This window comes from Drosophila santomea, chromosome 3R (genome assembly GCF_016746245.2).
Source record: "Drosophila santomea strain STO CAGO 1482 chromosome 3R, Prin_Dsan_1.1, whole genome shotgun sequence".
Classification (NCBI taxonomy): domain Eukaryota; kingdom Metazoa; phylum Arthropoda; class Insecta; order Diptera; family Drosophilidae; genus Drosophila; species Drosophila santomea.
In genome coordinates, this window is record NC_053019.2 from 8749968 (window position 1) to 8766299 (window position 16332).

Below are 16332 nucleotides of genomic sequence, written 5' to 3' on the forward strand. Positions count from 1 at the left end.
CATTTACATGACGCGGCGAAAGTGAAACGCGCCCGGAGCTGTGATTAGATGCAGATGCAGATGCAGGTTCCTGCTCCTCAATGGCGGGCATGTGGACATGCGGCGACAGGCAACATCAGCGGCATTTGACATGTGTTTGATTGGGCGGACAAAGGAGCAGGATCGGGGGGATGCGGAACTGGGGGCCACGTCGGAGCGGGCACTATTATATCGAGGCAGCAGCGGTGGAGCAAGCAAATGGAAAAGATAGCTGCATATCGAATCAGCAAATATCCTGTAATGCACAAGTATTCCCATGGTAGCAAAAGATTTCGATAAAATTTAAAAACTTTAGAGAAAATAGATACTTCATAACAAGGTGTGAATTTCCAGATGTAAGAGGTTAATTAAAATAGCCAAAGACAAATAATTTTACAAAGTTAAAGGGTATATCTAGGGTGGTACATATTCTAACCAAATGCAACTCTGTTGACTGCCATTTTTACAGTGGGAGTCGTAAAATGTCTGACTGGCGGGCACAAATTAATGCTCATGGCAGAGCTGCCGCCGAAGTCAGGAAGGTGGAACTTCCAAGTCAAGTAGCACGGGTTTGGGTGCCCCAAGTCCCCCCTATTTCACTCGATTTTTTGAGCGATGAGCCGAAAAGGCGGGTCCGACAGCAGTCGAAAGACCAGCGTTGCACTGATGAGGTTGCTGCTGCTGCGGTGTTGCAGTTGATGCTGCAAATGCAGCTAATGTTGCTGCTGCTGCTGATGATGATGGCGGCAGTCGCTCAATCAGCTCAAACATCTGTTGCCATCAGCTAACGTGACAGCAGTGACATGAAGGCGGTCAAGAGCGGCATTTTCAGTTGGCCTTATAATTTGCTTAAAAGAATAGGCAGAATTGATAGTAAAAGAATCGGATGTCTGATATATCTGATCTGATCTGTATATCTGATTTTTGAATTGTCTTAATAGTTCCATGGATTCTCCCACCCCCACACTTAAAAACAACTCATAGTTTAATGGAAAACCTACTCTTCAGATGCAATCAATTCACTTAGGTCTATTTTAGTGGCATGTATTTTCGTTATTCGGAAAACCAACTGAGCCATGAAAATGCATTACGATGCATTGTAATTTATAGCAACTTCCTTCTCGCTGTGACTGCAGTTTTCGTGTTTGGCTCTCTGATATGGAAATTTTATACGGCCAAGGAAAATTTATTAATTTATGCAACACTTGGTCTTATATTTATTTGTTGTTGTTCTTGTTGCTGGCCAGCTAGATGTTGATGTTTCGGTATGATTTTACGCTACATTTGGCCGTTGCGAGCAGAACAATTTATTAAGTCTTCGATGTGGTTGAGTTCGCTGAGTTCGGTTGGCTATGCAGTGAATTAATTTAATGATGGAGGCAAGGAAACGACACGACAGCCAACCACGCACTCTGCCCCCTTCGCATGTCATCTAATTGCTCTTGGATTTTGGTTTCTTTACTTGGAATTTGCTCTTGTTTAGTTGCCACCACTTGGGGACACGCCCACCGCCCCCATTTAGATATGTGTGAGAGGGCACTGAGAAAAATAACCAAGTTTTCTGTTGTAACATATAGAGTTCTTGTTAGCTGCAATCGAAAACCTTTAGCTTAAAGTAAACATATTGTTTTGGTAATTAAAAATTACCTACTTTTTCATGTGAAACATGTTTTTTCAGTGCATTTGCATTTGTAGGCGTACGTTTCCTGCTGCACGCAACGCACACAACTGCACTAATTTCCATGTAGGGCGTCGTGTATTTTCCATGATTTCTGTTTTCCATCTTTGTTGCAGTGGCAGCTTTTTTTCGAGACTGTTACATATCTTGTTATTAGCGCTCTAATGAACCTCTTTCCAGCTGCCAATCATCGGATGAGGAGCTTGCGGGGGCAGTAGAAGCAAACACTTTTATTTATCGGGGCTAGTTAACATCAAAAAATAAAAAAGGTTGGCGCAGACTCAAGTTCACATAATCGGTGTCCAAACGATATGCATCCGAGTTCACAAGTGTGCAAGTTTGTGTGGGAGGCGTGAAAAGTGGTTTTTCTTCGCCTCTTCAGTATTTTTGTTTCTTGGTTTCTTTTTGTATTTTTCTACATCACTCATTTAAATTGGGATTGACACTGGACAATTGGCAGGGGAAAAAGGGCGTAGGTAAATGGTTTATAGAGGAAATACTTGAAAGTTATTAGGCCCATAGATGAGTCGATAAATACGGTATAATGATCAGACAAAGGGCACATAAAAATGCATAATTCCCCAATGTTGTTATTGGATTATTACTATTTGTTATATTTTCCTTGTCAAAAGTCATTTGAGCTGTATTAACCCTGAACTTCTTATCACATCAAGACGGTCGCATTGATTAACTTAATCTCGCAATGCAATTCATAATTGAAAGGCTTCATCAGTCAACAAATCGCAGATGAATACCCACATTGTTGTTCAATCATTATACATAAATTCCCCAGTTAATAAAATTCCAGTCCCTGGACAGAGAAGTGCAATAAAAGCTGATCCACTAGTGTTCCCTGTGGTCGAGGATCAGCAGACGCATAATAAATAACAATAATTGTGCGAAATTAAATTATCAATTGCAGACAGAAGCCATAAATAAATGATGAGTGCAAGTTCTGACTGTGTGAACCAAAAATGTTGCAGACAGCTAAAGGGAAATTGCATTTTCCCACAGGACAAACGCAATGTGCTTCGATGTTGAGGGGTGAGGGTTAAGGGGCGAGGGAATGGTGGAAAATTGCATGCAATAATTGCACAGCGAGTGGTTTTGTGGCCAGCCAGCGGAAGGGAAGTTTCCCATTTCCGTTTCAGGGTTTTGTGATCCTGGGGCACGTGCAAGGAAAATATTTACACACCCGCTGTTGTTTCGATTCGCCGCCTCCCTTTTCATTTATTTTCCCCTAATTTTTCCTGCAAAATGTATGGAAATGTGCGCATATTGCTGGCCATATATCACGCCCCCTAAGCTGCATTCGTTTGCCAAAAATTACGCATCCCATAAAGCCGAGAATCCATGGAGCTTCAAAGGAAAAGGTAAATGGTATTCGTTTCAATTAAAAATTCATTAAAAACTATGTTGTAGAACTGAATACCTTTACAAGAGAGAACAGTTTTCAAATATTTATTTACTGTTCCGTTTTTTACTAGTATTAACTTCCGATGGACTACTGTATTGCCGTCTAAAGTAGGCATTGTAATGACAGTTACAGTCAACGCGTTACAGTCAACGCCAACACATACCCACAATTTGAAATTTAGTGATGTTTTCGAGTTGCGTTGAATTGTGGAGCTGCAGGGCAACCACGCCTCGTCATCAAAAGCTGCTCTAATTTGGCATTGTATTGCATTTTGTATTGAATTTATTACGTTTGTCCACACATGTGTGTCACATGGTGGCCCCAAACTAATGGCTTCCAATCAGCGATGTTTGTTCAATGTTGTTGCGGTGGCCGCGACAGGTGCGATATAGTATAGTATTCAAAAGCGAGGGAAGTACGCGGTATTGGGCAGAAGTAGATAAATAAACAGGGGTTAGGCATTCATTACGCCCACCTGGTGTAGCATTTATTTCGAGCTCGAATTAAAGCCAGTGAAATTTGCATTCAATGAAGTCGAAAATTAATTAAATCAGCCGAAATCAAAGTGGCCAATTGAATTTTTTATTTAATTTATGTATCAATTAATTGGCCGCGAGTGCTTTTCATTCAATGTACTGCCCAAAAAGCGATACAAAGAATAAAATCTGAAGTGGTTGAGAAAATATATTAAAAAGTGGGTCCGAACAACAAAGAACCAAAAATAAACAAACTCCTGAGTTATTTAAATAAATAAAATCGCTATAAATTTGCATAACTTAGGGTCTTAAATAAGCATTCCAAATCTGAGATAATTCAATCAAAAGCAGAGTGATCTTCCCATAAAAATGTGTACATACTTAGTGACGCCAGCCTGGATCTTGATTAATATAGATCAAATCACGGCAGAACAACCAGAACAAGTCTACTGTGGCGTCTGACGACCAGTCCAGCTGCTTCAATTAAGAAATTTCATTAAAGGCACGAAGAAAATAAAGGAAAAAAAAAGAAAAGAAAAGAAACCGGCCACCGAAAGGGAGAGTGGAAGAACGAAGAAGGCATAGAGTCTTCTGAAGGGGAGAAGACTCGAGGAGGAGATCCCCTGAACTTGGAACGACCGTCGATGATTGAGATAAACAACGCAGGTCCAGGTCCATCGCAACCATCCAACTCTCGATTCGCCGGAAGCTGCCTGCACTCGCGCACATAAAAATCATAGTGGCGCCCCCTAGCCCCTCTATAAAGTGCTTACAGACCTATCCCGAGCACTGCAAAAAAGATTGTTATCTGAAGAATATTATTTACTGGCTCTTGAAGAGGTCAGGCTATGCAGTTCTTCAATGTTAAAGCCACTGCTCATTATATTCAACACCTTACTAACTCACACAAGTAAAAAAATTCTACTACAAAGGTAAATCGTTTTCATTTTTAACAGTGCACAAAATTCGCTTTGCTATAATTTAGAAAAAATCTTCATTTTTATAGCTTGCATATTAGTTTTTGAAGAATATTTATGGCCCGAGCTGTTGAGTCGACGCCTCCCCAGAATAATGATAAATGCGCCTAGATCCTCAGTTCCGATTAACATCTCACAGCTAGTTAGTGCAGCCCAAGACGATTCAACTTATTTTTCCAACTTAATGGTGATTGATAATCATATAAAAAATCCATTTTACGCTGATTTATGTTCGACACAACATAGCAGCAACTCAAATTGAACGATATATTGGAAAGGGAAAACCAATTTACGCGTACATATTCATTAAGTATTATTTTAATATTAAAAACAGTTCCTATTCGTTCCTATTTTATTATGTTTCCTAGAATAATTATTTATTTATCGTCATCCAAAAACCCAATAACTTTAAATCATTGTCTATCGGACACTCGAATAACGGAAGAATTTTTAATCTTTTGATAATAACCGATCAATTTATCTCCCGCTTAGTTTCATTCAAAGCCACATGTGAAAGTCATGAAAAATTGCATTAATTTGAATTGAAATCGATTAATTGACTGACTATTCATAACCAATTTCAAAATCATTTCGAAACACCCAAGTGAGACTTTTTTGCTTTGGCTTGGCCAAAATGCATAAATCGGGTTTCTTTTTCGCATTGCCTTTATATTGTTTTGTTGGAAGCGTTTCAACAATTTAACGCCATAAACAAAATTTTGTTGGTTTGCCAATAGTCAGCAAAAAATGTTGTTCGATTTGTTTATTTGTTAAAGAGCTGCCGTTGATTTTTGGGGCCATCTTCCCGGGAAGTTCAACATCAAAGTTTGTCTGGATCTTTGCCATGGATTACATATGTATGTGCATATGAAGTTCTCGGGGAATTTGACCCACTGGGGCCATAAAGTTTGTATTACCATTTCCGCCTGAGGCGGCATAAAATGCTGTCACTCAAGCCGCATGCTGACCACACAGCGAGAAAAAAGAGGGGGGAGGACAGCTGGCTATTGGCACACTCCTCTGTGGTGTCTCTGTCAATTAAAGTTGAACTCCAGATGACCCTCTAAAACCTCATAACCGAATAAATAGAAGGCGCAAGGGAAAAGAAAAACACACAAAAAATAAAATCGTGTTCATTTTCTGTCTTTGGTTTGATTAAAAGTAAATAAATTATCGATAACCATATCACATTACTGTTTGATGATACTCATTCCCTTCTCAGTTTTTATTTTTTTAATTTTATGGCATTTTCAGGGTCTCTGAGTTAATGGAGTGTTTAATTGTATTTTAAAAGCATGTTGTTTGCAGCTTGCTAAAGTGACTTTTTATCGAATAATCCACCCAAAGATAAAAACGTAAAAATATTAATCAGAACATTTTATTTTATGATTATTTAACAAGTCATTTGTATTAAAAACCTTCCAATTCTCCGTCGTTCAAAAACTGAAATGAGATATCAGATCTTGTTTCTTTTACTAATCAAGGTAATTCATATGCCATATTTCCTTTTTCAATGTCAAATTTTCGCTTTGATTTAATTGAATTATTAACCGAGTTTGGGCGTATTTTATTTAGCCTTGAAATTAATGGTTTATTCAAATTAATTGGATTTATCTGGCTTACAGTAGCTACCAAGCGTAGCGAATTTCATTTGGACTTGTTGACATCGCTTGAACTCCCCCTTCTACCTCTGGTTTTTATTATTCCCCCATTTAGTTGTCATCGTCATCATTATTAGGGGGATATCTAAACAAAGGCCAACATCGCAATAACAATAACAACAGAAAAAACTACAATACAGGCGCTTTTTGTGCAATTGAAAAAAAGAAAGTTTTGCGAAATTAGACTTTGTTTTGGACTGAAAATTGCTTAAATAACAAAACAAAAAGCTGAAAAGCGAAAAAAAACATTGTGGTCATTGTTTCTGCGTTGTCCAACTGCGAAACTCATTTTAAATGGTCCCCCAAAAGGTTAAAAAAAAATCAGCAAATAATAGTCTTAATACTGATGAGTGGGGGGAAAGTGCTTGTAATTTGAAAATAATTGAATCAGGCAAAGAACTGAAAATGGGTCAACTGTATTACATATGCTATAAATCATTTATGTTTTGTTTGATTACTTGCTGCAGCATACAAATATTAAATTCATTATATTAGTTTAATAACCATTAATTAAACAAATAATTTCAATTGCTATACATGTTTTGAAATCTGCCAACCGAATCTAAGAAAACTCCATTAGTCGAAGGGTATTTATACACTCGGGATCAACGAAGCGTTAAATCAAACATTTGCCCAGTCAAACAACTCGATCACACTAATTAATCATAATTTTGATCAACACAAAAAGACACCAATGAACATCGAAAATAATGATTGCAAACGAACTTCAAGGGATTGAGTGTTGTGGGATCAATGGCCCACCAAGATTGAACTTTCAATCGGAAAAAAGAGAATCATAAAAAAGACTTTAAATGGGTTGGGCAGAATGCAATGGAGCGGCAAAACAGATCGATCTCGTTGATGCGTTTCCCAATGCCAAGAAAATGAGGAAAACCATTTAGGGTGCTCTTATTGAGCAGCACACGAACTATGAATGAAACTAACCATGTGCTTGATCTTCGTATTTGTAAATTAAAGCTAATGACTTGTACAAAAACCATAGAAAAAGAGTAGAAATTGAAAAAAGATGGGAAGAAAATCCCCAGGGAACGAAGATGATTCTGCATTCGACTTTTTTGTGGCTGCTGCCGGTATGAAAGCAGCGGGTCAAAATGCAGTAAACACAACGGCTCTCCTGTTTTTTCTCACCTTTTCCAACCATCTCGAGTACAGTGGTAACTCGAGAAGATTTACTTGAGAGAAGTTTGCAATTTTTGGTCTAAAATGTGTAAATTTCGAAGGGGTCATTGGGTTCTTATACGTTAATGACCCAATGCAGCGTGTATAAGTATCATATGGTTCGTTTATATCGAAAGACCCCTATAGCGATATCCAGTGGGAACAGAGACGGCCAGCGGTGAAACAGTTAAAGCGGCTTCCAGCTGCAACAACTGCAACTAGCAACTTGCAACTTGCAGCAGACGCCAGCAGTCTGGAACCGATGGAGCGGTGCCAGTTTTTGGAGAATGGCTTTATGGCCCCGGTGAGTCATAGCTTTTTTACCCATTTTCGTTCTTTGAGTCCAGAACGAGCGTGGAAACGGCGAGAATGGCCGAAAGAGAGGTAAACAAGTTACCTGCAGGGGCAAGGAAATGAGGATCGCGGGCTGATTGCGTGACAGTTGTATGGGTAAGCGGCTTAGCAGACTGTCCCAGACTCAACAGATCCATGGAGTTCGGGATGGAAAACCCCCGTATCATGGAGCATAACTTGCGATCAGCTACCGAAATGAATAATGATTTCATAGGGCAGACTGCAGACCCGAAGGAAATTAAATTGTAATCACTGGAATCACCATTAATTGTCAGGTCGTCTTAATCATCAGCATATGCCACCCAGGAGATCTAATTCGACTTAGATTTAGTGCTGTACCAGTTTGTGTTCCAGTTCGAGTTGAACAAACTAGTTGGTTTGGACTTCCAATTAAAAAATTAACACATTCGCTTGGGATCTTACGAGATTCAAGTCAATGATCGGAAAACGACTACAACTTTGTTGCAACCGATGGGCTAAGATAAAGCGAAATTGAAAAAGCGTCAAAGCGAAAAAAAAGGTTGGTATCTCGCAGTTTAGACAACTGTGCAGCAATTTGCTTGCAATGATATAATTAAAGTTTATAATAATTGAATTTGACTCATTTGAAGATGTAAAAACATTTATATAAAAAATATATACAAATGTAACTAGCTTTATAGAATCAAACATCATTCACCCAGAAAAAACTGTTGTAATACTGGCTCAAGATGCATAAATTTAAGTAATTTACGATTGGTGTCGACCCATTTTGCACTTTTCCTCCACTATTCTAGGCACTATTTTTGAAAATTAAATGACGACAAGTCTTCAGATCCTGAACCGCAAAATCAAGTAAGTTTCCCTCCTCGGGCTAAGTGGAACGGAAGAGAAGAGAGGCTGGAAAATCAAAACGCAGAAGGCAACAAACATAACAACAACAAACCTCAAGACCTACTTCAACCGAGAGAATGAGATGGCAGTAGAAGTAGGACAAAAGTGGAAAACAAAGACGATCGAAAACAGGATGCGCATGCGCAGTAGAAACGAAACGAAATGGAAAGAAACTAAAGGTGAACATCATTATCATCAGAAGTAAAAAAAAAAAGGAAGAAGAAGAAAAAGCGAAATCAAAGAAATCAACAAATAAAACATAAAAGGAAACGATTCTCAGGGGCAGTGCAAACAGACACAAAAGATGAAGCAGAACGCGATAAGGCAGCCCAAAAAGGAAATGGGGGAGGAAGGGAGAGGATGGAAAACAAGGGAGCAAAGATACCGAACGGAGGGGACAAATGGGAATGGCAAACGATAAACGTCATCGGCCAGATTATGCTGCATAAATTATCAAATGCAAAAAGACACTACCAAAAGGGAGCGCCGCACAAAGTGGGAAGAAATCCGAATGCGAAGAGAGCAGCATTGCGCGCTGTAAATAATTGTAATTTACGTGGAGAAGGGTACCGACTCTACCCTAGCATTAACGATTGTGTTCACAATATTAGTAACGGTTGCATGCGTTTAAAAATAAGCAATTTTGCGTATCAATTATTTTCCATATCAATGTTCACTCTGTAATAGCGGTATTGATTACAGAACTCTTAAGATAGATTTATTTGTAATAATAACGATAATAAACCCAACTTTTTTTTGACTGTTGGCAAATACTACTTATGTACATCCATCATATTTTTTACCAACAAATTGATAAGAAGCAAGTTCTATTATTTGCACCTGTGCTGTGTGTTCTACCTACCTGAGACGCCGCGGCAAAGGTAAAGAAAACCTGAGGATGAGGATAAAGAAAGAGGGAGGAGGAGTAGGCAAGAGCAAAGCCAGAACAGCACGTACAAGAAATTAGCAAACACAGAACGAACTAAAGAAGCAGAGAGCCAAAGAGAGTGTGGAGGAAGAGGAGGAGCTCCAAGAGTCGTAAAGAAGTAAAAGCGAAACGGCTGCGCAACGGATTATGATGTTCCCCAACCTGATCATGATGATGATGAATGGATTGGTCTACGACTCGCATAGACGGCCGGAAAATAGAGGAAAGGGGGCATAGTCCAATGAGAGGGGTCAGGGAAACCGCCTGCGGGGGCAGTTGGGCAAATGGAGTTACTAAAAAAAAACACACACCAACACAGATACGACAAGAGCATGGACATGGACCACGCGCTCTCCTTCACTCCCCACTCCTCAGTCATATGTCTCTTTCTTTTTTTCTGTAATCGTGGCCGGAATCGTAAAACGTGATCGAGGGCTTTATGTGTACAGTACGTTTTGCCATGGGTTTGTTTTTGTTGTTATGTGTTCTTGTTTTTCAGATGATATGTATGTTCTTGTTGTTGGCACTTTTCGATGCCCTACAAAAAATCTAACTTATGATTCATAGGTAATGTTTCTAGAAATCTTGAAGAAGGATTTAAACGTAAATCAAATGATGGTATCATGTTGTGTTAAGAATCGGCACTTGTACACTGCAATCTTAAATTTGTGTCCTCTAATATCAGTAGAAATATTTATCTGTTAGTATTTTTTCCTATGTTCCTATAAAGAGCGTTTAATTTGCATCTGTGGCTCCTCTCTTAAGCCCAAATGTTACTTTCTTGGCCACTTTATTTAGAATCATTTTAGTTTTCCTACCTTTTACTTTTTTTTCTACTTCTCTAACCAATGTTGTGTGGATCTTGTATCTCAATGTATGATTATTTTGTTTTCTACTCCCTCCGGCCGGCAACTTTTTCATTAAAGCGGAATAAAACAAGCGAAATCAAAGAACAACAAGGGTTATTTTTTCGTGTTGCTTTTGTTATTTTAGCTGCTTTCAGTTGTAATCTCAATTTTCGGTTTTAGCCCTTCAGATTGCCACCAACTCCCTCTACTTTTCCTGTCTTCTGCCTTTTGGTGGGTAATTTACAAGTCTGGGCAGCAAAATTTACATGTCGACACTGTGTTGTTCTTCTTGAAATGTTGCTGTTGTTGTCGTTGTAGAGCTGTTGTTGATGTTCTTGTTGATTTGTTGTTGTAGACCACTGGATGGGCTTGGCTACAACTGCTGAACTTGTGGGTCAATGAATCAGCGCGTGGATCCGCAACAGCTGTGCGAACTTTTGACGGATCGTTTGGAGGAAGTTCGTTTGAGTAGGAGAAATGGGAGTGGATATAGCAAAGATGCTCAAGGTATGACCTCAGAAAAAATCACTTAGCAAAAATGAATAACAAATTTGAAATGGAATGTGGGAGAAGTTAAATTGATCGATACTCCCATATAAACTGCATTCTTTCTCATTTTGGTCTAATAACTAATGATTCACTAACTGGAACGAGGAAGATGTCTTGCTATCTTGGTTGGGAAATCTTTAATTTTGTCTATCTAAAGAGATTCTGTTTATAGGAAATGATTCGATCAAAATACGTATGCGCTTATCACAGTTGAGATAAAAAAATAATAAGACCTAATGAAATGCCAGAGATGAGAACTTACAGATACAGATACATTGTTTTAGAACGTTAAGAAGTGTGTTTCAAATTCAAGGGGATGATAATGTAGCAGCAATTGGATGAAATGTAAGAAGAGAAGATTATATGCTTCCTCATCCCTCGGCTGTACTTCATTTTGATCACCACTTAATTTTTTGACGAAAAGCAAACAAGAATTTTCTTATCAGGCAGAAATAAAAGGAAAATGTCTTGAATTGCTCGTTTTTCAGTTGTTGACTCTGTTTTCTATTCACTCTTTTATTTGAATTTCTAACACATCAGCAAGCGTCTCCCTTTCGATAACAGTTTCTTCACAGAAAACTGGTGTTAAGTTCCAAGTATGTATAGAACATTTATAAAGTGTGATATGGTTCGAAACACGCTTGAAATGGCACCTGCCATCTCATAAAAAGTATTTGCATAAATATTAAGACTCCGTAATCAGCACCATAATCTCAAATAATGCCAATTATTATTAACGCGCCACTGTAAATGGTAGGTGTTCCGCCCACTAGCACACCTTCTAGACCAACTCCCACGTACCCATGGTAAAAAAAGCTTTAGCGACGAAAAGAAACTCGAAGAACTACACAGTAATCCCTCCCAAATTGGTATTCGTAATATATTATTTGTAGCTTGATTTATTTTCACATATTTTGCCACCTATGTACATAATTACAACCTTCATTCTTCTCTGTTAAATTTAGAAATTGGACAATGTATAAATTATACTTAACGAGTGCTCCCTGTACTGCAAAACCAATTAGCAGAGATGAGAAATTCGAGAACCGATCGCGAACAATTACGTGAATAATTTACAGCTGAGATATGGGCTACTAAAGCTGCCAACGCATTGTGGGTTCAGGTAGATCATACAGAACCGGTTAAGAGAAGGTGTTTTCGTGTTTTTAAATCGAAAGGTGGTTTCTACACAAGAAATGTACTATATTGGTTATATGTACCAATAATACTATTATATTTCGATAGAAACAAATACCCCGCGATTGTGATATTTTCTCACCGTGTACGCGATTAAGCCAGGTACTTACCGGTCTTGAGACGATCGTTAATTAGATCCTCGATGAGCTGCGGACACTCGCACTCGATGGCGTAGCAGAACTGCTTGAACTTCTCGAATCCATTCTTGGCAATGATTTCGATGAGATTGGAGCACTGGACTCGCAGGATTTCGGCGTCGTTTAGCCCCGAGCATGGGCCCCCGCCAGAGGGCGTTAGTGAGCGACTATCGCAGTTGGCGTCGCCGTTTACACTGGCGCACCTGGAGGATCCACTGCCCCCGCTGCCGGCACTCCCCCCACTGGCCGTACTCCCACTACTGGCGACGGCACTCAGTTTCCTTTTGGTAAGCGAGGGTGCACTGCCGGGAGGCTCCACTGTGGCAGAGGCGGCGGCAGAGGGCGTTGGCGTAACTGCGTTGTAGGGTTTCAATAGAAGATCCTCTTCCGATTGACTGAGCACCGAATTCTTGACCAGAACGGCCAACAGATCGGTACTCCCCAGGTCTAGCATAATCCGCTCCTGGTGACGGGAGAGCAGGGAGCGCACCTCTTCCTCTTCCTCGCGCGTCATCTTGGCTTCCTCCGTTGTTTACTGTTACTTCTTACTGTTATTTATTGCACTCTCTCCAGCTACACAAACAAATCACATTGCCACTTTTGCGGCATTTTCTTATGAGACATCAAATTTATACGAACTAGATCCACTTTTATATTTTCTCTATATAAGCTTTTTGTTGATTATTTCAATGGGTTGTACGGATATATATTCGATCACTAGTAGTTTAAATATGTTTAACTTAAAAATTTCTTCACTGGCACTTCTATGTTTCTTGTTCGCTAAACAAAAAACACTAGCTGTGGTTTCTAACTATTTGATGTTAATAGTTTTATTTTAACGGTTATTAGTTTAAGCTTTGTTTAATCCTTTTTCTTAAAAATTTCCTCACTTTAAGACGAATAACATGTAAAATCGCGCGCCATTTATTTTCCTTCGCTTCTTATTAGTTGATCGTTAATTCGTGTGCTGGTTAAAAATAATATATATTTCCGAGATCAAACAATTATATTTCTACCGGCACTTTGTCGCATTCGTATTTGTTTGTTTATATTTTAAAACGCCTATATGGATTTCAAGTTCACTACTCGGCCATTTCAACTCTTCCGCTCCGAACAACCGCACAAGCGCGATAATTTGAACCGAATGAGAGGCAGAAACAGAGACCGAATTCGAGTGAAGCAGCTGCAAAGCAAACGCAATTGTCAGAGATGCGCCGTTGCGGCAGAAACCAGTTTTTGACGGGAAAATGTACAAGCAATATAGCTAAGGCATAAACCACAGACCTATGTCTGCTTTTCGAAGATTATATTATTACATTGTAATGTTATTAGTAAATGTTTTCATTATTCTTTTAAAATTTTTAATCTGTACTATTTTCCTTTTGCCCTTGAAATGAAATAAATAAGTGCACTTCATCTGGCTATTTTGAGTTGTTGATAGCATTTTAGCTGGTTACCGCTAAAGAATCGTCATTACTGGTGAGTAACAAGAAATGTTTAATCGAAAAGTTATCGAAAACTTAAAACGGCCAACCGTTATTGACTATGCATTTTAAACATTTTAACAAGAAAATTAATCTAAATTAATATAAAAAGTTATTTCTCAAAAGTGAAAACTCACGTGGAAAGCGGATGTTGAGACACTTTAGAATTGACAAAAGCTTTTATATATTTTTTTAAAGTGTCTAACCTTTGTATTTGCAAATTGTGTTTGCATTGACTTTGAGTTTGTCTTTGCCAGTTGCCTTTTGTTTTTGGCTTGGCTGAATTTATACGAAAACGTAAGAGTTAAATAAATGTCATTTGTATTAGAGTAAAAACCTCGAAAATATAATTAATTTTGAAAATTTTTTTTAAAAATCATAAAATAATAAGTATTTTACGTTCTACCGAACACTTGAAATCTCTTTCAGGTGTTTATTATTTTCGAAAATAAATATTCAAAGTGACTGGCAGCCTTCCGTCAAGACAGCTTCGAATTACCATATCGTGTGGGCATAATGAGGACTTTCTTGGGGTCCAAAAACCGGAATCGGAAGCAGTCTTACGGTCTGCGACACCTAGCCTTGATTAATTGCCAACCGGCCACACACTCAGCCAGATGCTTAGCCGTTTATCTCGAGTGTTTTGCCATTTTACAATCTGTTGGCAAACTTGTAACCGGTCATCATAAAGGAGGTAGCCATGCACTGTTCAAAAATCCAATGAAAAACAGGAACTTTAATCTACTTACGCTCGAAATAAGTGATATTTCTTGATACCTCCCATGATATTTCACTGGCTTACTTATTATCTAAACTCGAACTGGATTGATATGGCATTACACAATGGTTCTGCATAATTTGTAAAGTTTTTTTTCCACTGTATTCCACATCCACAGAATTACAGCAGGGCTCTAATTACGTGTGTTTGAATTGCGGCGCCCTGATTAAGGCCCTTTTGCAGGGCAATCAATCGATTTGCTGCGGAGTAATAATAACAGATGTTAAGCCAGACTCTGGAAACGGATAAGGATAATTACTGGAAATTAGTGATGAAGCTGGGCTGCCGACGAATGGCGCTCAGATTCAGATTCCAATGGGGTGAACTTCTGGTTAATCGAGTGCAACGCAATCAGCATTCCTGAGATTTTCCGCCTGTCAGCAGATTAACAGGTGTCTCCGCCCCCAAAAAGTGAGGCAATAGCTAAATTGTTCGCATAAATTGATTACAATAATTTGCCTATCTCCCAACTTTTAGCCGCCCTCAACGACATAACCTCGTTGCTGGTGCAAAATTCTAAAACAGCAGTTAGAATAACAACAAGTTGCGCGGTTGGCTGCTATAATTTATGCAGAAATGCAGTCGAACCCAATGAGAAGTGTCGTTCACAAATCTAGGCGGTAAATTGCTTCTTGCGATTTCAAATGCACTCCCACCTCACGCAAATGCAAAAGTTGTCAATCAAAAAGGTCTTCAATCATGGGAAAATGAGCGAAAAAAAAAAAGCAGAGAGTAGGAAAATGTATTATTCACTTGCTATTTCCTACAACCACGCTTACAAAAATACAAGGAAGCTTACAAAACAACATAGATACATATTTATTTGCCACACAATCGAGTGACCACTGTAGTTCTTAGGTGGGAATAGGGAGAATAGGAGAAGGCCTGGAATGCAAATTACTATTATTACCGGACAATGGCCATGTGCTGTGCGAGTGAGTGCATTCAAAATATTTGTAACACCACCCGAAAGGGAAAACTGAATGGCACACAAATCTGGCTGATTCATCATCCCACTCTAAATTATTGGGCTTACACATTCAGCAAACAGAAGGGGAAGAGGGGGCGAGATTTATCAATTGGACCACATGTTCTTGCCCAGTTTTTCTATATTGTATTGCTCGTCACGTCTCCGCAGCTTCCTCTGCAATTAAGACAGAGGTGGGGGAGAAAGTATACAGTCAAGCATCTATAGGGAAGTACTTCTCTGAACTATAGATATGCTGGTTGGAATTACTGACGCTTGACTATATCAAGTTGCCAAAGCTAAGAGGCCATAATCCTCCTTCCGATTGTCTGAGCTTCTTCCGGGGTGCCGGAATCAACCCGAGATGTAAGAAAGCCCCTGAGTCATCCATCAATCGCTGGACTAACCCCCAGACCCAGACGCAGAGCAAGTGCGTCCATTACCCTTCTCGGAGTTTCAGGTGCACTTGCTGGATGGATAATCATCTCCTGGGGAATTGCTCCATTTGCCGATTAGCAGACAGACCACCAGACCACCAGAGCACCGCACGTGGTAACGCTCGTCGGCAGCATTTGAGTTATTGTGGAATTTATATGCTACTTCGTAATTACTTATCAAGCAATGCAGTGCAGACACAGACCCACTGGCGTGCTGTTTTCTAATCTGGACCAGGAGAAAGGCCATTAAAACGAATGTCCAGCTGGAACGGAGTGCAAACTGCTTTGTGTAATGGTCGTCAAACGGCTATGCAGGTGGTAATATAGTTTAATTGTTTTTACTGGCTTCGTTGCCCGCTTTGAATGCTAACGTA

At 39.3% G+C, this 16332-nt stretch overlaps 1 protein-coding gene across 5 annotated transcripts in view; it reads right to left on the reverse strand.

Annotated features, from left to right (window-relative positions):
• Positions 1-13442, reverse strand: part of LOC120454101 (tight junction protein ZO-1) — an 86799-nt gene extending 73357 nt beyond the window's left edge. For 3 of the 5 annotated variants that reach the window (XM_039639113.2, XM_039639112.2, XM_039639121.2), the window contains exon 1: positions 12266-13442. In XM_039639113.2, coding sequence (XP_039495047.1) covers positions 12266-12806 — 541 coding nt within the window. In that variant the 5' untranslated portion in view covers positions 12807-13442. The remainder of the gene's footprint in view (positions 1-12265) is intronic. The other 2 variants (XM_039639119.2, XM_039639120.1) reach the window with 2 other exon arrangements.
• Positions 13443-16332: the final 2890 nt, after the last annotated feature.